The 22,907-nt window shown below is 43.5% G+C and overlaps 1 protein-coding gene across 1 annotated transcript in view; it reads right to left on the bottom strand.

The window, feature by feature from the left end:
• LOC311140725 (NLR family CARD domain-containing protein 3-like) overlaps positions 1 to 22,662 on the bottom strand; it is a gene marked incomplete at its 3' end in the record, with an annotated part of 199,674 nt that extends 177,012 nt beyond the window's left edge. The window contains exons 1-6 of the mRNA XM_084175925.1: positions 22,586 to 22,662; positions 20,204 to 20,392; positions 16,792 to 16,908; positions 16,304 to 16,394; positions 15,946 to 16,174; positions 13,712 to 15,506 (exon numbers count right to left, since the gene is read on the bottom strand). Coding sequence (XP_084032051.1) covers positions 13,712 to 15,506; positions 15,946 to 16,174; positions 16,304 to 16,394; positions 16,792 to 16,908; positions 20,204 to 20,376 — 2,405 coding nt within the window. The 5' untranslated portion in view covers positions 20,377 to 20,392; positions 22,586 to 22,662. The remainder of the gene's footprint in view (positions 1 to 13,711; positions 15,507 to 15,945; positions 16,175 to 16,303; positions 16,395 to 16,791; positions 16,909 to 20,203; positions 20,393 to 22,585) is intronic.
• Between the last annotated feature and the right edge of the window lie 245 nt (positions 22,663 to 22,907).

Below are 22,907 nucleotides of genomic sequence, written 5' to 3' on the forward strand. Positions count from 1 at the left end.
AGTAGGGCCATGGGATAGGGTCAGAAAGGTCAGTATGTTTGATAACTGGTTACAGAGGTGACATAACAAGCATAATGTCCATTATAACACAGTGAAGTAGAGGTGGGAGCTAAAAGCAGACATGGACAGTGAGACGGTGTGAGGAGGTCAGGGGTGAAACACTAGATCAGGACAGGTAGAAATGGCAGGGCTGGAAATAGACACAGAGACACATTCTGATTATGGCTCAGACCTGACCTGAGACACCCAAACAGAAGATGCCATAGCAAAGTCCTGTCCAGTAGGCTATATGGGATTTCCTTTCATCAAAATCCAACACAAGGAAATGTGTCCAGTGTGTGTGTGTCCAGTATGTGTGTGTGTGTGTGTGTGTGTGTCTAGTGTGTGTGTGTGTGTGTGTGTTCAGTGTGTGTGTTCAGTGTGTGTGTGTGTGTGTGTGTGTGTGTGTTTGTGTCCAGTGTGTGTGTGTGTCCGGTGTGTGTGTGTGTGTGTGTGTGTTTGTCCTGTGTTTGTGTGTCCAGTGTGTGTGTGTGTGTCCAGTGTGTGTGTGTGTGTGTCCAGTGTGTGTCCAGTGTGTGTGTGTGTGTATCTAGTGTGTATGTGTCCAGTGTGTGTGTTTGTCCAGTGTGTGTTTGTCCTGTGTGTGTGTGTCCAGTGTGTGTGTTCAGTGTGTGTGTGTGTACAGTGTGTGTCTAGTGTATGTGTGTGTGTGTCAAGTGTGTGTGTGTGTCCAGTGTGTGTGTCCATTGTGTGTGTGTGTCCAGTGTGTGTGTCCAGTGTGTGTGTGTGTGTGTGTGTGTGTCCAGTGTGTGTGTGTGTGTGTGTGTCCAGTGTGAGTGTGTCCAGTGTGTGTGTTTGTCCCGTGTGTGTGTTTGTTCAGTGTGTGTGTGTGTGTGTCCAGTGTGTGTGTGTGTCCAGTGTGTGTGTGTGTGTCCAGTGTGTGAGTGTGTCCAGTGTGTGTGTGTGTCCAATGTGTGTGTGTCCAGTGTTTGTGTGTGTGTGTGTCCAATGTGTGTGTGTCCAGTGTGTGTGTGTGTGTGTGTGTACAGTGTGAGTGTGTCCAGTGTGTGTGTGTGTGTGTACAGTGTGAGTGTGTCCAGTGTGTGTGTGTGTATGTCCAGTGTGTGTGTTTGTGTGTGTGTGTGTCCAGTGTGTGTGTGTGTGTCCAATGTGTGTCTGTCCAGTGTGTGTATTTGTCCAGTGTGAATGTGTCTAGTGTGTGTGTGTCCAGTGTGTGTGTTCAGTGTGTGTGTGTGTGTGTGTGTCCAGTGTGTGTGTGTGTGTGTGTCCAGTGTGAGTGTGTGTGTGTGTCCAATGTGTGTGTGTCCAGTGTGTGTGTGTGTGTGTACAGTATGAGTGTATCCAGTGTGTGTGTGTTTGTGTGTGTGTGTGTCCAGTGTGTGTGTTCAGTGTGTGTGTGTGTGTGTGTCCAGTGTGAGTGTGTCCAGTGTGTGTGTTTGTCCAGTGTTTGTGTGTTTATGTGTGTGTGTTTGTGTGTGTCCAGTGTGTGTGTATGTGTGTGTCCAGTGTGTGATTGTGTGTGTGTGTGTCCAGTGTGTGAGTATGTGTGTGTGTGTGTGTGTGTTTGTGTGTGTGTGTGTGTGTGTGTCCAATGTGTGTGTGTGTCCAGTGTGTGTGTGTCCAGTGTGTGAGTGTGTCCAGTGTATATGTGTGTGTGTGTGTGTCCGGTGTGTGTGTGTCCAGTGTGTGTGTGTGTGTGTGTGTCCAGTGTGTGTGTGTGTCCAGTGTGTGTGTCTAGTGTGTGTGTGTGTGTCCAGTGTGTGTGTCTAGTGTGTGTGTGTATTTGTACAGTGTGTGTGTGTCCAGTGTGTGTGTGTGTGTGTGTGTCTAGTGTGTGAGTGTGTCCAGTGTATATGTGTGTGTGTGTGTGTGTGTGTGTGTGTGTCCAGTGTATATGTGTATGTGTGTGTGTCCGGTGTGTGTGTGTGTGTGTGTGTCCAGTGTGTGTGTGTGTCCAGTGTGTGTGTGTGTCTAGTGTGTGTGTGTGTCCAGTGTGTGTGTTCAGTGTGTGTGTGTGTGTATTTGTACAGTGTGTGTGTGTGTCCAGTGTGTGTGTCCAGTGTGTGTGTGTTTGTGTACAGTGTGTGTGTGTCCAGTGTGTGTGTGTGTGTATGTCCAGTGTGACTGTGTCCAGTGTGTCCATTGTGTGTGTGTGTGTGTGTGTGTTTGTGTGTGTGTGTGTTTGTGTGTGTACATTGTGTGTGTGTGTCCAGTGTGTGTGTTCAGTGTGTGTGTGTGTGTGTGTATGTGTGTGTGTGTGTGTCCAGTGTATTTGTGTGTGTGTGTCATGTGTGTGTGTGTCCAGTATGTGTGTGTCCAATGTGTGTGTGTGTCCAGTGTGTGTGTGTCCAGTGTGTCTTTGTCCAGTGTGTGTGTGTGTTTGTGTGTCCAGTGTGTTTGTGTGTCCAGTGTGTGTGTGTGTCCAGTGTGTGTCCAGTGTGTGTGTGTGTCCAGTATGTGTGTGTGTCCAGTGTGTATGTGTGTCCAGTGTGTGTGTGTGTCCAGTGTGTGTGTTTGTCCAGTGTGTGTGTGTGTGTGTTTGTGTCCAGTATACGTGTGTGTGTGTGTGTGTTTGTGTGTGTGTGTTTGTGTGTGTCCAGTGTGTGTGTGTGTGTACAGTGTGTGTGTGTACAGTGTGTGTGTGTGTTTAATGTGTTTGTGTGTGTGTGTTCACAGTGTATTTGTGTGTATGTGTGTGTGTGTACAGTGTGTGTGTGTGTCTAGTGTGTGTGTGTGTGTGTGTCCAGTGTGTGTATTTGTCTAGTGTGTGTGTGTGTGTGTGTCCAGTGTGTGTGTGTGTGTGTTTGTGTGTGTGTGTGTATGTGTGTTTGTGTGTGTGTGTGTGTCTAGTGTGTGCGTGTGTGTGTGTGTGTGTGTCCAGTGTGTGTGTGTGTGTGTCAGTGTTACCATGGTTATTATTTACCGGGACACTGAGGAGTCAACATAAAGTCTAATATAAAGTGTTTGTGTTCAGTGTGTGTTTGTGTGTGTACAGTGTGTGTGTGTGTGTGTGTTTAGAGTGTTTGTGTCTGTGTGTTCCCAGTGTGTTTGTGTGTGTGTTGTGTTTGACACAGGGACACTGAGGCGTCATCCCAAACCCCAAACCCTGGATAGAGGGGCTCAGTGAATGTGGAGTGGAATGTGTTCAGGTGGGTCAGTGTGTCAGAGGAGACTCTGTAGAAGGACAGAGTGCCGGCTGGCCAGTCCAGATACACTCCTACTCTGTGGGAGCTGGAGGAGGGGACGTCTATGGTAGTGGACTTATTATTGTGACAGGCAGAGTAACGGTTGTCAGAGCAAAACAGACTCCAGGACTTGTAATTAAATCCAATACCACAGTCCTCAACCCTTCCTCTCCTGCTGATTGCTTTATATGCCACTCCTATATCAACCCCTTCCCCATTCCACTCTACCTCCCAGTAACAGCGCCCAGTCAGACCCTCTCTACACAGCACCTGAGGCCAGACCTCAAATCTCTCTGGGTGATCAGGATACGGCTGCTCCTCTCTCCTCCATGTCACCTTTCTGTTCTCCTCAGACAGAGAGAGGAGTCTGTTTACTGTGTTTAGGTCCAGTGTGAGATCACAGACATCTGATGGATGAAACCAGATACAATATTAGAAATCATCATCATTCACATTAGAATGTTAACTCACTTTTCACTAATTCATTTAATGTAGATGTTTCTAGGTATCAAAAGGAGAAGTTAAGGTAACTTGAGACTTGATGAATGATCATATGTTATACTGTATGGTAATATAAAACACACTTATTCCCATTAATTACACACACACACCTACACACATCCTGAACACACACACACACCCTGAACACACACACACAAACACACAAACACACACACACACTGGACACACATACACATCCTGAACACACACACACACACTTACACTGAACACACACACACACACACACACACACACACACACACACACACACTGGACACACACACACATCCTGAACACACACAGGAACACGCCACACACATACACAGACACACACATTGTCAAAGCAACTCTTTGTAAACTTTGGTGTCCCTGATTTGTGCTTCTGTAGAACTACAGCTGATATTTAATATGACCAAGTAAGTAATGATGGTGGTCTTTGACTTTGACTTCACTTGAATTAAGACTTATTCTTAGTCATATTCTTCACAGCAGTCAACACTCACATTTTCTAAGTCCAGGTTTCATTGTGTTCTCTCCACCATGTTCCACACTGTAGCGGTAAGCAGAAGAACAGACAGTCATTGAGGGATACACCTGAACTCACACACACACACACACACACACACACACACACACACACACACACACACACACACACACACACACACACACACACACACATACACACACACACACACACACACACACACACACACACACACACAGTCAGCATATAACTTTGTCCAAGTGTGTGTGTGTGTGTGTCCAGTGTTTGTGTCCTGTGTGTGTCTTTTTGTGTATGTGTCCTTTTGTGTGTGTATTTGTCCAGTGTGTGTGTGTGTGTGTGTACAGTGTGTGTGTGATCGTGTGTCCAGAGTGCGTGTGTGTCCAGTGTGTGTGTGTGTCCAGTGTGTGTCCTTTTTGTGTATGTGTCCAGTGTGTGTGTGTGTGTGTCCAGTGTGTGTGTGTGTGTGTGTGTGCGTGTGTCCAGTGTGTGTGTGTCCAGTGTATGAGTGTGTGTGTCCAGTGTGTGTGTGTCCAGTGTATGTGTGTGTGTGTCCAGTGTGTGTGTGTGTGTGTGTGTGTGTGTGTCCAGTGTGTGTGTGTGGGTTTGTGTCCAGTGTGTTTGTTTGTTTGTGTGTGTATGTGTGCGTGTGTGTGTGTCCAGCGTGTGTGTGTGTGTGTCTAGTGTGTTTTTTTCCAGTTTGTGTGTGTGTGGGTGGGTGAGTGTGTGTGTGAGTGTGTCCATTTCGTGTGTGTGTGTCCAGTATGTCTGTGTGTGTCTGTGTGTGTGTGTCCAGTGTGTGTGTGTGTGTTTGTGTGTGTGTGTGTGTGTCCTGTGTGAGTGTGTGTGTTTCCTTTTTCTGTCTGTGTGTGTCCAGTCTGTGTGTGTGTTTGTCCAGTGTGTTTGTTTGTGTGAGTATGTGTGCGTGTGTGTGTGTGTCCAGCGTGTGTGTGTGTGTCTAGTGTGTTTTTTTCCAGTTTGTGTGTGTGTGGGTGGGTGAGTGTGTGTGAGTGTGTGTGTGTGTGTGTGTGTGTGTGTGTGTGTGTCCAGTGCGTGTGTGTGTGTGTGTCCAGTATGTGTGTGTGTGTCTGTGTGTCCAGTGTGTGTGTGTGTGTGTCCAGTGTTTGTGTGTGTGTGTGTGTGTGCTTGTGTGTGTCTGTGTCCAGCGTGTGTGTGTGTGTCTAGTGTGTTTTTTCCAATGTGTGTGTGTGTCCAGTGTGAATGAGTGAGTGTGTCCATTTCCAGTGTGTTAGTGTGTGTTGCTCCAGTTTGTGTGAGTATGTGTGTGTCCAGTGTGTGTGTGTGTGTGTGTGTGTGTGTGTCCAGTGTGTGTATGTGTGTGAGTATGTTTGTGTCCAGTGTATGTGTGTGTGTGTCCATTTGTGAGTGTGTGTGTGTGTGTGTGTGTGTCCAGTGTGTGTGTGTGTGTGTGTGTGTGTGTGTGTGTGTGTGTGTGTGTGTGTGTCCAGTGTGTGTGTGTGTGTGAGTATGTGTGTGTCCAGTGTGTGTGTGTGTGTGTGTCCATTTGTGAGTGTGTGTGTGTGTGTCCAGTGTGAGTGTGTGTGTGTATGTGTGTGTCCAGTGTGTGTGTGTGTGTGTCCATTTGTGAGTGTGTGTGTGTGTGTCCAGTGTGAGTGTGTGTGTGTGTGTGTGTGATCCAGTGTGTTTGTGTGTGTGTTTTTGTCCAGAGTGTGTGTTTCCAGTGTGTGTGTTTCCAGTGTGTGTGTGTGTCCAGCGTGTGTGTGCGTGTGTGTCTGTGTGTCCAGTGTGAGTGTGTGTATGTGTCCTTTGTGAGTTTGTGTGTGTTTGTGTGTGTGTGTTTGTCCAGTGTGTGTGTTTCCAGTGTGTGTGTTTCCAGTGTGTGTGTGTGTCCAGTGTGTGTGTGTGTGTCCAGTGTGTGTGTGTGTCCAGTGTGTGTGTGTGTCCAGTGTGTGTGTGTGTCCAGTGTGTGTGTGTCCAGTGTGTGTGTGTGTGTGTGTATGTGTCCAGTGTGTGTGTGTGTGTGTCCAGTGTTTGTGTGTGTGTGTGTCCAGTGTTAGTGTGTGTGTGTGTGTGTGTGTCCAGTGTGTGTGTGTGTGTTTGTGTGTGTGTGTGTGTCCAGTGTGAGTGTGTGTGTGTGTGTGTGTGTGTGTGTGAGTGTGTTTGTCCAGTGTGTGTGTGTGTGTGTGTCCAGTGTGTGTGTGTGTGTGTTTGTGTGTGTGTGTGCGTGTGTCCAGTGTGGGTGTGCGTGTGTGTGTGCATGTGTGTGTGTCCAGTGTGTTTGTGTGTCCAGTGTGTGTGTGTGTCCAGTGTGTGTGTTTGTCCAGTGTGTGTGTGTGTGTGTTTGTGTCCAGTATACGTGTGTGTGTGTGTGTGTTTGTGTGTGTGTGTTTGTGTGTGTCCAGTGTGTGTGTGTGTGTACAGTGTGTGTGTGTACAGTGTGTGTGTGTTTAATGTGTTTGTGTGTGTGTGTTCACAGTGTATTTGTGTGTATGTGTGTGTGTGTACAGTGTGTGTGTGTGTCTAGTGTGTGTGTGTGTGTGTGTCCAGTGTGTGTATTTGTCTAGTGTGTGTGTGTGTGTGTGTCCAGTGTGTGTGTGTGTGTGTTTGTGTGTGTGTGTGTATGTGTGTTTGTGTGTGTGTGTGTGTCTAGTGTGTGCGTGTGTGTGTGTGTGTGTGTCCAGTGTGTGTGTGTGTGTGTCAGTGTTACCATGGTTATTATTTACAGGGACACTGAGGAGTCAACATAAAGTCTAATATAAAGTGTTTGTGTTCAGTGTGTGTTTGTGTGTGTACAGTGTGTGTGTGTGTGTGTGTGTTTAGACTGTTTGTGTCTGTGTGTTCCCAGTGTGTTTGTGTGTGTGTTGTGTTTGACACAGGGACACTGAGGCGTCATCCCAAACCCCAAACCCTGGATAGAGGGGCTCAGTGAATGTGGAGTGGAATGTGTTCAGGTGGGTCAGTGTGTCAGAGGAGACTCTGTAGAAGGACAGAGTGCCGGCTGGCCAATCCAGATACACTCCTACTCTGTGGGGGCTGGAGGAGGGGACGTCTAAGTTAGTGGACTTATTATTGTGACAGGCAGAGTAACGGTTGTCAGAGCAAAACAGACTCCAGGACTTGTAATTAAATCCAATACCACAGTCCTCAACCCTTCCTCTCCTGCTGATTGCTTTATATGCCACTCCTATATCAACCCCTTCCCCATTCCACTCTACCTCCCAGTAACAGCGCCCAGTCAGACCCTCTCTACACAGCACCTGAGGCCAGACCTCAAATCTCTCTGGGTGATCAGGATACGGCTGCTCCTCTCTCCTCCATGTCACCTTTCTGTTCTCCTCAGACAGAGAGAGGAGTCTGTTTACTGTGTTTAGGTCCAGTGTGAGATCACAGACATCTGATGGATGAAACCAGATACAATATTAGAAATCATCATCATTCACATTAGAATGTTAACTCACTTTTCACTAATTCATTTAATGTAGATGTTTCTAGGTATCAAAAGGAGAAGTTAAGGTAACTTGAGACTTGATGAATGATCATATGTTATACTGTATGGTAATATAAAACACACTTATTCCCATTAATTACACACACACACCTACACACATCCTGAACACACACACACACCCTGAACACACACACACAAACACACAAACACACACACACACTGGACACACATACACATCCTGAACACACACACACACACTTACACTGAACACACACACACACACACACACACACACACACTGGACACACACACACATCCTGAACACACACAGGAACACGCCACACACATACACAGACACACACATTGTCAAAGCAACTCTTTGTAAACTTTGGTGTCCCTGATTTGTGCTTCTGTAGAACTACAGCTGATATTTAATATGACCAAGTAAGTAATGATGGTGGTCTTTGACTTTGACTTCACTTGAATTAAGACTTATTCTTAGTCATATTCTTCACAGCAGTCAACACTCACATTTTCTAAGTCCAGGTTTCATTGTGTTCTCTCCACCATGTTCCACACTGTAGCGGTAAGCAGAAGAACAGACAGTCATTGAGGGATACACCTGAACTCACACACACACACACACACACACACACACACACACACACACACACACACACACACACACACACACACACACACACACACACACACACACACACACACACACACACACACACACACACACACACACACACAGTCAGCATATAACTTTGTCCAAGTGTGTGTGTGTGTGTGTCCAGTGTTTGTGTCCTGTGTGTGTCTTTTTGTGTATGTGTCCTTTTGTGTGTGTATTTGTCCAGTGTGTGTGTGTGTGTGTGTGTACAGTGTGTGTGTGATCGTGTGTCCAGAGTGCGTGTGTGTCCAGTGTGTGTGTGTGTCCAGTGTGTGTCCTTTTTGTGTATGTGTCCAGTGTGTGTGTGTGTGCGTGTGTCCAGTGTGTGTGTGTCCAGTGTATGAGTGTGTGTGTCCAGTGTGTGTGTGTCCAGTGTATGTGTGTGTGTGTCCAGTGTGTGTGTGTGTGTGTGTGTGTGTGTGTGTGTGTCCAGTGTGTGTGTGTGGGTTTGTGTCCAGTGTGTTTGTTTGTTTGTGTGTGTATGTGTGCGTGTGTGTGTGTCCAGCGTGTGTGTGTGTGTGTCTAGTGTGTTTTTTTCCAGTTTGTGTGTGTGTGGGTGGGTGAGTGTGTGTGTGAGTGTGTCCATTTCGTGTGTGTGTGTCCAGTATGTGTGTGTGTGTCTGTGTGTGTGTGTCCAGTGTGTGTGTGTGTGTTTGTGTGTGTGTGTGTGTGTCCAGTCTGTGTGTGTGTTTGTCCAGTGTGTTTGTTTGTGTGTGTATGTGTGCGTGTGTGTGTGTGTCCAGCGTGTGTGTGTGTGTCTAGTGTGTTTTTTTCCAGTTTGTGTGTGTGTGGGTGGGTGAGTGTGTGTGAGTGTGTGTGTGTGTGTGTGTGTGTGTGTGTGTGTGTGTGTGTGTGTGTGTGTCCAGTGCGTGTGTGTGTGTGTCCAGTATGTGTGTGTGTGTCTGTGTGTCCAGTGTGTGTGTGTGTGTGTCCAGTGTTTGTGTGTGTGTGTGTGTGCTTGTGTGTGTGTGTGTCCAGCGTGTGTGTGTGTGTCTAGTGTGTTTTTTCCAATGTGTGTGTGTGTCCAGTGTGAATGAGTGAGTGTGTCCATTTCCAGTGTGTTAGTGTGTGTTGCTCCAGTTTGTGTGAGTATGTGTGTGTCCAGTGTGTGTGTGTGTGTGTGTGTGTGTGTGTGTCCAGTGTGTGTATGTGTGTGAGTATGTTTGTGTCCAGTGTATGTGTGTGTGTGTCCATTTGTGAGTGTGTGTGTGTGTGTGTGTCCAGTGTGTGTGTGTGTGTGTGTGTGTGTGTGTGTGTGTGTGTGTGTGTGTGTGTGTCCAGTGTGTGTGTGTGTGTGTGAGTATGTGTGTGTCCAGTGTGTGTGTGTGTGTGTGTGTCCATTTGTGAGTGTGTGTGTGTGTGTCCAGTGTGAGTGTGTGTGTGTATGTGTGTGTCCAGTGTGTGTGTGTGTGTGTGTGTCCATTTGTGAGTGTGTGTGTGTGTGTCCAGTGTGAGTGTGTGTGTGTGTGTGTGTGATCCAGTGTGTTTGTGTGTGTGTTTTTGTCCAGAGTGTGTGTTTCCAGTGTGTGTGTTTCCAGTGTGTGTGTGTGTCCAGCGTGTGTGTGCGTGTGTGTCTGTGTGTCCAGTGTGAGTGTGTGTATGTGTCCTTTGTGAGTTTGTGTGTGTTTGTGTGTGTGTGTTTGTCCAGTGTGTGTGTTTCCAGTGTGTGTGTTTCCAGTGTGTGTGTGTGTCCAGTGTGTGTGTGTGTGTCCAGTGTGTGTGTGTGTCCAGTGTGTGTGTGTGTCCAGTGTGTGTGTGTGTCCAGTGTGTGTGTGTCCAGTGTGTGTGTGTGTGTGTGTATGTGTCCAGTGTGTGTGTGTGTGTGTGTCCAGTGTTTGTGTGTGTGTGTGTGTCCAGTGTTAGTGTGTGTGTGTGTGTGTGTGTCCAGTGTGTGTGTGTGTGTGTTTGTGTGTGTGTGTGTGTCCAGTGTGAGTGTGTGTGTGTGTGTGTGTGTGTGTGTGTGTGTGTGAGTGTGTTTGTCCAGTGTGTGTGTGTGTGTGTGTCCAGTGTGTGTGTGTGTGTGTTTGTGTGTGTGTGTGCGTGTGTCCAGTGTGGGTGTGCGTGTGTGTGTGCATGTGTGTGTGTCCAGTGTGTTTGTGTGTCCAGTGTGTGTGTGTGTGTGTGTCCAGTTTGAGTGTGTGTGTGTGTTACCAGTTTGAGTGTGTGTGTGTGTGTGTCCAGAGTGAGTGTGTGGGTGTGTGTGTGTGTGTGTGTGTGTGTGTGTGTGTCCAGTGTGTTTGTGTTTCCGGTGTGTGTGTGTGTTTGTCCAGTGTGTGTGTGTGTGTGTGTGTGTGTGTGTGTGTCCAGTGTGAATATGTGTGTGTGTGTCCGTGTGAGTGTGTGTGTGTGTGTGTGTGTGCCCAGTGTGTCTGTCCAGTGTGTATGTGTTTCCTTTTTGTGTGTGTGTGGGGCCACTTTGTGTGTGTGTGTGTGTGTGTGTGTGTGTGTGTGTCCAGTGTGTGTGTGTGTGTGTGTTTGTGTGACCAGTGTGTGTGTGTCTGTGTCCTTTGTGTGTATGTGGTGTGTGTGAGTGTGTGTGTGTGTCCAGTTTTGTGTTTGTGTGTGTGTGTGTGTGTCTAGTGTTTGTGTGTGTGTGTGTCCAGTGTTAGTGTGTGTGTGTGTGTCCAGTGTGTGTGTGTGTGTGTTTGTGTTTGTGTGTATGTGTGTGTCCAGTGTGAGTGTGTGTGAGTGTGTGTGTGTGTGTGTGTGAGTGTGTTTGTCCAGTGTGTGTGTGTGTGTGTGTGTGTGTTTGTGTGTGTGTGTGCGTGTGTCCAGTGTGTGTGTGTGCGTGTGTGTGTGCATGTGTGTGTGTCCAGTGTGTTTGTGTGTCCAGTGTGTGTGTGTGTGTGTCCAGTTTGAGTGTGTGTGTGTGTGTCCAGTTTGAGTGTGTGTGTGTGTGTGTGTCCAGAGTGAGTGTGTGTGTGTGTGTGTGTGTGTGTGTCCAGTGTGTTTGTGTTTCCGGTGTGTGTGTGTGTTTGTCCAGTGTGTGTGTGTGTCCAGTGTGAATATGTGTGTGTGTGTCCGTGTGAGTGTGTGTGTGTGTGTGTGTGTGTGTGTGCCCAGTGTGTCTGTCCAGTGTGTATGTGTTTCCTTTTTGTTTGTGTGTGGGGCCACTTTGTGTGTGTGTGTGTGTGTGTGTGTGTGTGTCCAGTGTGTGTGTGTGTGTGTGTGTGTTTGTGTGACCAGTGTGTGTGTGTCTGTGTCCTTTGTGTGTATGTGGTGTGTGTGAGTGTGTGTGTGTGTCCAGTTTGTGTTTGTGTGTGTTTCCAGTCTGTGTGTGTCCAGTGTATGTGTGGCACACATACACACAGGACACACACTCACACACACACACAAACACACACAAACACAGACACACACTCTGGACACACACACCACACACACACACACAAACTGGACACACACACACACTCACACACACCACATACACACACACCAAACACACACACACACACACACACAGTCTTTATATAACTTAGTCCAAGTGGTGGTCAGAATATTTGTCTTAACTAGCCTGATAGCTCCAACATGTCTGATATGAACATTGACATAAACCCTCTACATACTTGAGTTTCTCCAGTCTGCAGTGTGGATCCTCCAGTCCAGCAGAGAGCAGTCTGACTCCTGAGTCTCCTGGGTGATTGTAGCTCAGGTCCAGCTCCCTCAGGTGTGAGGGGTTTGACTTCAGAGCTGAGACCAGAGAAGCACAGCCTTCCTCTGTGACTAGACAGCCTGACAGCCTGCAAAGAGTCAAATCATATTAAAACCTCACTGCTATTCTTTGGTGGTGAAAATAGTGGCAGTATATTTTTTCAACATATTCAGATATATCAGTGTCCTGAAACCTGCCTAATCTATTCATAAATTGATGTATCATTATTAGAAATTATCATAATATTGCTTGTAGAGAAAAACATGTATAGTACAATTATTTGAGTAGACTGACCAGAGCAGTTTAAAAAGCAGTATCAGTCAAAAGACAGACAGTGAGGTATCAGATTTAGATTGTATTGAGTATACAGTCCACACCATATCTATTTTGACAGTGAAGCTAACATTTTAAATGTGGCTCTGTACTCCAGCATTTTGGATTTGAGATCAAATGTTTCATATGAGGTGACAGTATATAATGTTACCTTTTATTTTAGGGTATTTTAATACATATCTGTTTCACCATTTAGAAATGAAAGCACTTTATGTATCTAGTCCCCCACTTTTGAAGAAGTCATAAGTATTCTGACCAATTCACTTATAGTATATTAAAGTAGCCAAAAGTATAGTATTTGGTCCCAAACTCGTTGGTTGCATTTGCAGTTTGTTTTGGTTGTTTTTTGGGTTATGTTTTGTCCAATAGTAACTGAATGGTGGATGATGACTGGAGTAATTTTCTGTCTAAGTGAGAAGATAACATGTTTCTAAACAATACTAAATTAATCCTGATGATGCCATGATTAATAAAAATCATGAATGAATCATGAATAATAATGAGTGAGAAAGTTACAGAGGTTACAACAAAACATGCTAACCTCTCACCATTACCAATAACAGAGGGGGTATGATACTTGTTCCTCTGTAACTTTCTCATTCATCATCATTCATGATTCATTCATGATTATTCATAATCATGGTAGCATCCACATGAATGTAAAAGTGTTCAGAAACATCTTCTATTCTTACTGAAAATGCAAGTGAAGTGACTCCAAAATGACAGGACATTATTCACCATTCAGTTTTAGTTATTCGTCAATACCCTCAAATAAAAGGTGACATTCTGTACTGTCACCTAATATGAAACATTCTATCTCAAGTCCAAATTTAAAACTGTAAGCTTCACTGTCCAAACACATATGGTGTGGACTATGTGTGCCTGGTAAACACATGTGGATCTGGTGAACAGTTATCACTTGTTGACCAACTACAGGAATACTGACCTCAGAGTCTCCAGTTTACAGTGGGGATTCCCCAGTCCAGCAGAGAGCAGCTTCACTCCTGAATCCTTCAGGTCATTGTTACTCAGATCCAGCTCTCTCAGGTGTGAGGGGTTTGACTTCAGAGCTGAGACCAGAGAAGCACAGCCTTTCTCTGTGACTCCACAGAATGACAGCCTGACAAAGAGATCATCATGATTTCACAAACACACTGTTAATTTAACACCAGTAGTGTAGAAGGACAATGGCAGATGCTTTTGTTTTATTCTCTAAAACAACATATAGATTCATCTTCCGTCTCCTTGAATTGCATGGTCATATTGTTATACAAATGTGAACACCAATGCACTGATTCAGTAAGTTTTTCAATTTAATATATCATATACATATTATAATACATATATTTCTCTAAACTGAATATTTCTTCCTGATGATTAGTACTTAAATGTCATTTTATGTACTCACAGAGCAGCTCTGGAGGCTTTGACCACTGGCAGCAGCCTCAGAAGACCTTCCTCTGATCTGGAGTATTTCTTCAGGTCAAACACTTCCAGCTCCTTTTCTGAAGTCAGCAACACAAAGACCAGAGCTGACCACTGTGCAGGTGACAGTTTGGCTTCTGAGAGACTTCCTGATCTCAGGTAGCTTTGGATCTCCTCCACTAGAGAATGGTCATTCAGTTCATTCAGACAGTGGAACAGATTGATGCACCTCTCTGGGGAGGGATTCTCCCTGATCTTCTCCTTGATGTACTTGACTGTTTCTTCATGGCTCTGTGAGCTGCTTCTTGTCTTTGTCAGTAGACCTCGTAAGTGCTTCTGATTGGACTCCAGTGAGAGGCCCAGAAGGAAGCGGAGGAACAGGTCCAGGTTTCCCGTCTCACTTTTTAAGGCTTTATCCACAGCACTCTTGTAGACAGTAACTTCAGGCTTGTCTCTGGACTGCGCAAAAAAGTAGCTGAACATTGATTGAGGTTTGGCCATTAGATTCTCATTGTTGTTGATGAATGAGAGGAACACATATACAGCAGCCAGAAACTCCTGAATGCTCAGATGCACGAAGCAGTACACCTTGTCCTGGTACAGCACACATTCCTCTTTAAAGATCTGTGTGCACAATCCTGAGTACACTGAGGCTTCATTGACATCAATGCCAGCCCTCTTCAGGTCTTTTTTATAGAAAATCAGATTGCCCTCAACAAGCTGTTGAAAAGCCAGTTTTCCCAGTGACAGAATGCTCTCTTTATTCCAGTGTGGACCTGTCTCTTCTTTCCCAAGATACTTTTCATTCTTCTGTTTGGTATGAAACTCCACAAGGTGTGTGTACATCTCAGTCAGAGTCTTGGGCATCTCTTCTGTCTTGTGTTTCAACATGTGTTCAAGGACTATTGCAGAAATCCAACAGAAGACTGGAATGTGGCACATGATGTGGAGGCTCCTTGATGTTTTTATGTGTGAGATGATTCTGCTGGCTAGGTCCTCTGAATCTCTGAATCTCTTCCTGAAGTACTCCTCCTTCTGTGGGTCATTGAACCCTCGTACCTCTGCCACCTGGTCAACACACACTGAAGGGATCTTATTGGCTGCTGCAGGTCGGGTAGTTATCCAGAGGAGAGCAGAGGGAAGCAGATTTCCCTTGATGAGATTTGTCAGCAGAACATCCACTGAGGTTGACTCTGTGACGTCACAACAGATCTTGTTCTTCTGGAAGTCTAGGGGCAGTCGGCACTCATCCAGACCATCAAAGATGAACAGAACTTTGTACTTGTCGTAGTTGGAGATTCTTGATTCTTTGGTTTCCATTGAGAAGTGATTGAGAAGTTCAATCAATGTGTGTTTTTCCCTGTTCATCAAATTCAGCTCCCGAAAAGGGAATGAAAATACAAATTGGACATCCTGATTTGCTTTTCCTTCAGCCCAGTCCAGAATGAACTTCTGCACAGAGACTGTTTTTCCAATGCCAGCGACTCCCTTTGTCAGCACAGTTCTGATAAGTTTGTCTTGTCCAGTTAAGGGTTTGAAGATGTCATTACATTTGATTGCAGTCTCTGGTCTTGCTTGTTTCCTGGTTGTTGTCTCAATCTGTCTCAGCTCATGTTCATTATTGACCTCTCCTGTTCCACCCTCTGTGATGTAGAGCTCTGTGTAGATCTTATTGAGAAGTGTTGGGTTTCCTTGTTTAGCGATCCCCTCAAATACACATTGAATCTTCTTCTTTAGATTAGATTTGAGTTCATGATGGCAAATCACAGCAAGCTCATCTAAATGAAGAAATAACACAGAGGATATTAATATTACATCTGTTTTAATGCCTACAGTATTCTAGGACTGTTATAAAATTGTAAATAAAAGTATTATATTGTTTATTATACTTATTATTAATATAAGTATTATTAATGTTGTCTCTCTCTCTCTCTCTCTCTCTCTCTCTCTCTCTCTCTCTCTCTCTCTCTCTCTCTCTCTCTCTCTCTCTCTCTCTCTCTCTCTCTCTCTCTCTCTCTCTCTCTCTCTCTCTCTCTCTCTCTCTCTCTCTCTAAATTAATCACCACAACACATCCCTGCTGCTACTTTATGAGGTCACTAGGTGTTGTGTTAAGGCTGCTACAATATCACTGAGTTACACAGCTATTTTAGCTGTACTTTAGCTACAGCTTTTAAATGTTCTAAAACAGCATTCAACATGAGGCAGACAGCTCTTACTTTTCTCCAGTGTGTCAGCAAGCTCCTTCTGGTTCATTTTCCTCAGGACGTGCAGTGTGATCTTCAGAGCCCCCTCTCTGGCACTGCTCTCCTGCTTCTCATCTTCAGCATCCACCACTTCCTTATCCTGCTTCTGACTCTCAAAGCCTTCTGGGAGTTCTGGACTAAGAATCCTCTTGAACATCTTCAGCTCGTTCTTCACAAATGTCATAATATTCTCTTCAAGCAACTGAAATAAATCAAGTAAATAAGTTAAGAAAGAGACTAAATGCTTTCTCATTAACATATTAATGAATGATTGACAAATCAACTTTACTTGAGGTAAACAAAAACAAATGTACATAACAGGACCACATACACTGAATATGGAGGCCAGGTCTGTTTGATGACTCTGGGAAGACTGACCACTGAGAATCTCTGACTCTGACTCTGATCTCTGCTGTTGGTTTCTGGGGACAAAACATAAGATTACATTTCCTCATCCAGGGAGTGCACACACACACACACACACACACACACACACACACACACACACACACACACACACACACACACACACACACACACACACACACACACACACACACACACACACACACACACACACACACACACACACACACACACACACACACACACACACACACACACACACACACACACACACACACACACAGGGAGGGAATGTTGTGTTAGTTTAATATTGTTTAAGGACTATGAAAATGGGAAAAAGGATTAGCCTATGGATTATGAAAACAACAAAAATAAATGGTAAAATGGGAGAGGAGAAATGACTAGAGACAGTGTTGTTTAACTCACTGACCATGACCCATGAGTTCTTCTTACCTTTGTTCAGTAGAAAAGTCTCCCTCTCTGAACTCTATAGGTTGACGCATAGACTGGTCACTCTTCATGGACACACAGCTGGGTACAGGGGAGGCTGGTCTCTCCTGCTTGATTGGGCTTCAACACAGCAGAGACAAACATTACGTCTCTCATCTACTCTGAGCTCAGATGGGGAAACATAACAAGAGTTTCATTCCAAAACGCTAGATATATTCATTTTCAGAAATGTTTGTAAATTAGCATTTATTGTTTAAAGAAATTATGAAAGAGATTGTGTGTTTTTTCACTAGCTAATCACGGCATTCAATGACAGACATGTATTTACATTTACATTTTCTTATCCAGAGCGACTTACAAATTGGTGCATTCACCAGTGTTTTTTTTTGGGAGGGGTGGATTAAGGGGGGGTAGAAATTACTTTATCCTGGGGGTTAAAGGGGTTTCAAATGTCTCCGGAAGGTGGTGAGTGACCTTGATGGTTTCATTTTAGAGAGACAAATAATCATGTTTTTTTGCTAAATGCTATATATCTGCCTCACTCGCAGAGAAATAAGTAGTACTGCTAGGTTTTACACAGTCAAATGTGACTGACCGGCTCAGTTACATAGCAAAATGTGAAATTGTGTTTTTTACATTGGATAAAAGTAGAGACTCAGCTAGAAAAAGGTATATCATACACTACAGTTGAGGAACAATGGGAAAGTAATTCTGCTTTGAAAGATGATAAACTTGTAACCTCAATTTTGAGAAAATGGCCTTTGAATGCTTTGGTTCGCCTACTGGAGAGCTCTTCTTTATCTACAGTGGTGTTACTTTGGCAGATAATGTCACCCATCTAAATAAATAGTATATATATATATAGTTAACTAAATGTGAAAATGTTTAACGTTTGATGGCTTTGCGTCAGACAACACCTCTTAGACTGTGGCTCACCACAACATGTCCTCAGGTAAACATTGAGCGCGCTCATCAAGTAGCCGTAACCTTGTTAATAATAAGTTACCTGAGGTAAACCTACAGGGTTAACGCTCACCAAGTAGCCGTAACCTTGTTAATAATAAGTTACCTGAGGTAAACCAACAGGGTTAATGCAGGCAGGTCTCATCGATAACAATAGTGAAGCTGGCATTGTGACGCAGAACAATGGGCTGGGAATAGAACGTTCTGAAGGCGAGTCGGTGTCACGGAGCTCAATAGAACTAATAGGAGCTGGTAGGGTGAAAAATGCCCAAACATAAGGCCTGTTTTTTCGCGATTACTTCATAACCAGGGATAGAAGGTAATATTATGAAACTGGGCTCCATGGCGGATGCAATGAACTAATTTGATCAGAAATAAACGTTGTAAAAAATGTAACTTGAGGCGCCCCGAAAATAATATTCAAAATATTCAGTCCTTGGACACAGAGGGGTTAAACACTAAAGTTACCGTCCATCTAGTGAAGAGAGGAAAACCGGACAGAGGGATGGTAGGTAGCCAGCATTCGTCAACCAGAGAGGGAGAAGCCCTCCACGGTATTTAACAGGTGGAAGAAACAACCAAGGATCTCCATCGGTCCACAAGAAATGCAGGCAGCCAGTGATGATGTAGTGGTGGCTAGGATAACTAGGATGCTGCTGGTAGAGTAGCTAGCTTAGCTAGCTGTACCGACTAGCTTGGATAGCTAGCAGGTCGTTCGTCTGTCCCTCGAGGATGATGACGAATCCGGTGAACCACACAATTAAACAAGGATAGCGAGTGAAAAGGATCTGGCTACACTCATACTGTCACTGACCATTACGCAAAAAAGCAAATTGAACAATAAACTTCGGCGTCTCAACACTGTAACGAACTCCGTCGTTATTCCCCAACATCACCTCAGACCACTCTGCGCGTAACTGGACAACATGTTTGGCGCCAAACCGTACGTGGACGCGGACAGTTCTGTACGTGGACGCGGACAGTTCCAGAACGCGAACATGAGCAGTGCCACAAAATAAACTAAACCCAGTCTTTACAGTGGCTTACATTAGTAATATTCATTTATTTATTTTTATATGTAAAACAAACATTCAAAGTTTTTTTATAACAATATTTTGAGATCTGGGCCCATATCCACAAAGTGTCTCAGAGTAGAACATTGGTTGTATAAGTGCTGAGAATAAAGACTTCTACTCGTATGGGTATAAATTAAAGCTATGCATGAAGCCTCTAGTCCCACCTAGTCGGCAGATATTTAGGACACCTCATGAGCTGTCCTAACCAGTTAAGAGTTAACAGCAGGTGTCTTGATAATACTATAGAATAATGCAGCGAGTCAGTGGTTCCTTCTCCACATGTAATTGCTTTGGAGTAGTTAAAATAATGTTTTTATATTTCTATATGATCAATCCATAAATAATATAGACCTACATGCAACCATATGTCTTGTGCTTTTGACAATGATTTCTGTATAATAATTATGTATAAGTGATACCATTAATGTCTGCATAGCATGTTGTCTTCATTTTGGCATATTAACTCATGCTTATTTCTGAAGAGTAACTCAGGTTTTCGCCCAGTGGCTAAGGAGTTGGAGCTGTGGCAGGAGTTGGACCTATGGCAGAAAGGTAGCTGGTTCGAATCCCGGGCCGGGCACTGGAAAAAAACGGGCGGGCTTGATCTGACCACTGGAAGGCTGCTGGGTTCACATCCTCAAAACAATCACCATTCGTTGATCAGAACTCTAGAGGTTCTTCTTCACTGAACCCAAAAATATACATAACTTTTAGTGGTTCCATATATTAAGGAAGTGATAGAAGCATTTCTGGTTCTATAAGGAACCTTCTTTTCTAAGTGTATAATAAACACGCTTTTCTTTTGATTATTTAATTACCTACATCATGTTTTTTCAAGTTATCCCTTTGGAGCGCAACATCACGTTGTTAAAAAATAATCCTAAATTGGCCAAGGCTATAAATTGGGCAATTGAAGGCATCTAGGGCGAAATATGTGTTCGATGAAAATGAACATTGTATGCAACGTAGTAGGCAACATTATTGGCAAGGGACCCTGATGCCTACGATGCCAAAGCTATTTAGAGTTGTTAAACGGGTGTGAAGAGTGTGTTGGTATAACGGTAATATTGTCAAAATTCCGCTTGTAACAACCATCAGAATTGGTAAAAAAAAAATGCATTCCATGATATTAGGCAATAATGAAGAGTAGGCAAAGTGGTTGTGTCGTATTAAAATTCTATCAAATGTTTTACATTGCAACGAGTCCAGTCAGGGTGCTGCAGAACCCCTGCAGTACCTCCGCTGACCCCGGATTGAGAACTCCTGATTTAGCAGATACTCTAATCCAGAGTGATTTACTGTAAGTGCATTCATCAAAAATAGCTATTTATTTTATAAATAAAATTAATAAATTCTTCATAAAATTGTAATCTCACCTCTTAGCTTTGGTGTCATGTTCCCCAGAGAGACGCATTTTAGAGGCAGGGCCCCCCTCCTCTCTCTCCCCAGAGAGACTCATTTTAGAGGCAGGGCCCCCCTCCTCTCTCTCCCCAGAGAGACTCATTTTAGAGGCAGGGACCCCTTCCTCTCTCTCCCCAGAGAGACTCATTTTAGAGCACTGACCCCTAAACAGAGATGCAGCATGTTGGTTGTGGTGAACACAGTGACAACTCATTCTAGAATTTCAATTGTTCTCTTTTACTCATGATCTCTTAGAAATAAAAAATTTACTAACAGACATATCCAAACAGTCGGGTGATTTAATTTAATCACATGAACATTGTTACATTCCTCAACAATAGACCTAACAAAGAGTCACTAACAACAACCAAAACGAAACAGGTGGTTTTAGGAGGGGTTCTGAAAGACACTCATGGGGGTGTCCACTAGTGGTGGGAATGAGAGGCTTTCTGAACGCTTTGGGGCTTTCACCAAATTGTAACCGAAAATGCCATTGATAGATTTGAGTGCTAATAAACAACATTTAGTTAGAATGTGGGGTTCGCTTTTTGCCTCCAGGTTCACTATGTTTTGAAAAACGATGCATATGTGACTTTCAACGTGGCACCGTCATAGGATGCCACCTTTCCAACAAGTCAGTTCGTCAAATTCCTGCCCTGCTAGAGCTGCATGTTTGTTGATTTATGTAATGGCAGATATTTTAATGCTTTATGTCATGTATTTTATCTATTGAAATATAATTTTGATATAGTTTAAAATTTAGTTTCATGGTCATTTATTATGTTTTCCAGAATCTCCAACCAAACTATGAGATCAGTCTCTCCAGTACCCAGTCATCTGTCCATGAAGAGTGACTTCTCTATGGATCATCCTTTACATTTTAGTGATAAATCAGGGACCTTTGACCCCAGGTAAGTTACTGGTCAGAATTGATGATATTACTATTGAAGAGGAGAATCTTCTAGATCTGAAACCAGATGTATTTTGTGTATCTGAGCATATCATTTGTTGTTTATGTTACATATTTTAATACACTGAGTGTACAACATTTTCCACAACATTTCCAACGGAGACCATCAGGTTGGTAAGTCATCTTACTGTAGCTCAAACCTACTGTGATGACGACCTAACTTTATAATAGTTTGTAGCCTACCTAGCAGAATCTGCCCGTCTTTCTTTCAAAATCAACACATTTATCCATCTTCTTATGCAGTGGTGTAAAGATACTTTAAAGTATCTGTACTTTACTATTTATATTTTTAACAACTTTTACTTTTACTTCACTACATTCATAAAGAAAATGATGTACTTTTTACTCCATACATTTTCCCTGACACCCAAAAGTACTCGTTACATTCAGAAAATGGTCCAATTCGCACTTATCAAGAGAACATCGCTGGTCATCCCTACTGCCTCTGATCTGGCAGACTCACTAAACACATGCTTCCTTTGTAAGTGATAAAAATGATGTCTGAGTGTTGGAAAGTGACCCTGGCTATCCATAAATGAAAATAACAAGAAAATGGTGCCGTCTGGTTTTCTTAATATAAGGAATTTTAATTTTAATTATTCCTACTTTACTTTTACTTTTGATACTTAAGTATATTTTAGCAATTACATTTACTTTTGATACTTAAGTATATTTAAAATCAAATACTTTTAGACTTCTACTCAAGTAGTATTTTACTGGGTGCCTTTCACTTTTACTTGAGTCATTTTCTATTAAGGAATCTTTACTTTTTCCACCACTGTTCTAATGTTCCATATGCGCCACAGTTTGAACAGACATTTTGTAACTGCGTAGGCTACAAAGTCACTTTCAATTTCAAATAAGGAAATAAAGTTATAACGGTGACTGGGTAAATTAGTTTTCCATTGGCCGGCTCCCCGGGTGAGCAGAGTTGGCACGTTTTAGACCATTCCATTGGTCCTTAAATTAAATGTCCACCAGGTTTAGCTGTGCTTTTTTTCCTCCAAAATGTGAATTACTGTAGGCCTTTAATAATTGTAAACAGGCCTACAAATCCAAAAGGTTTTAATTTGAGAATGTTCATTTGTATGCCTCAAATATTCAACTGTCTTAAATTATCTGATGATTAGTTGAATCAGGTGTGTAAATGCTGGGCAAGAACAAAAGGATTGAGAAACCCTGAGATAAACATAAAACCCTATCATTTAAAAGCTCCTCCACCATCTTTACCAGACGTTTGACTGATAACATGTGATAACACTTTGAAAACTGCTTTCTGTCAGCAACTAAGCTCAAGTAGCAGTTCTACTAACTAGTAATATCTCATTCCAGGTATTCATTCTCTTACTCTGTCCATTAGAATAGATTATTGTTCAGAAATACTCACTTTATTTTTCAGTTCTCTCCATATGGTGTTTTCGGCGCGGTCGTCTCAAAATGGATCCTGTACAAAAGAACAACTTTACTTTCTGTTTCAGCTCAACCGTCTCCCCTTCCTGATAATAAAGTGTTTTATTGGTATCTTCCACTAGATGACAGTAAACACCTGCTGGTACTTTTTGTCCCATTTTCTGAAGAAGCCTATTGTGGTGAAACGTCAGGAGTACGTTTTTTGTTGTTGAAACTTTTAAATGAGCCACAGGGATGCTAACTGGGGACTCAGGTAAAACTAGACAAATACACCTTTTTATTTTGGTATTTTGGGGACC

Source organism: Coregonus lavaretus, assembly GCF_964263955.1.
Source record: "Coregonus lavaretus genome assembly, chromosome: 2".
In the NCBI taxonomy this organism is placed as follows: domain Eukaryota; kingdom Metazoa; phylum Chordata; class Actinopteri; order Salmoniformes; family Salmonidae; genus Coregonus; species Coregonus lavaretus.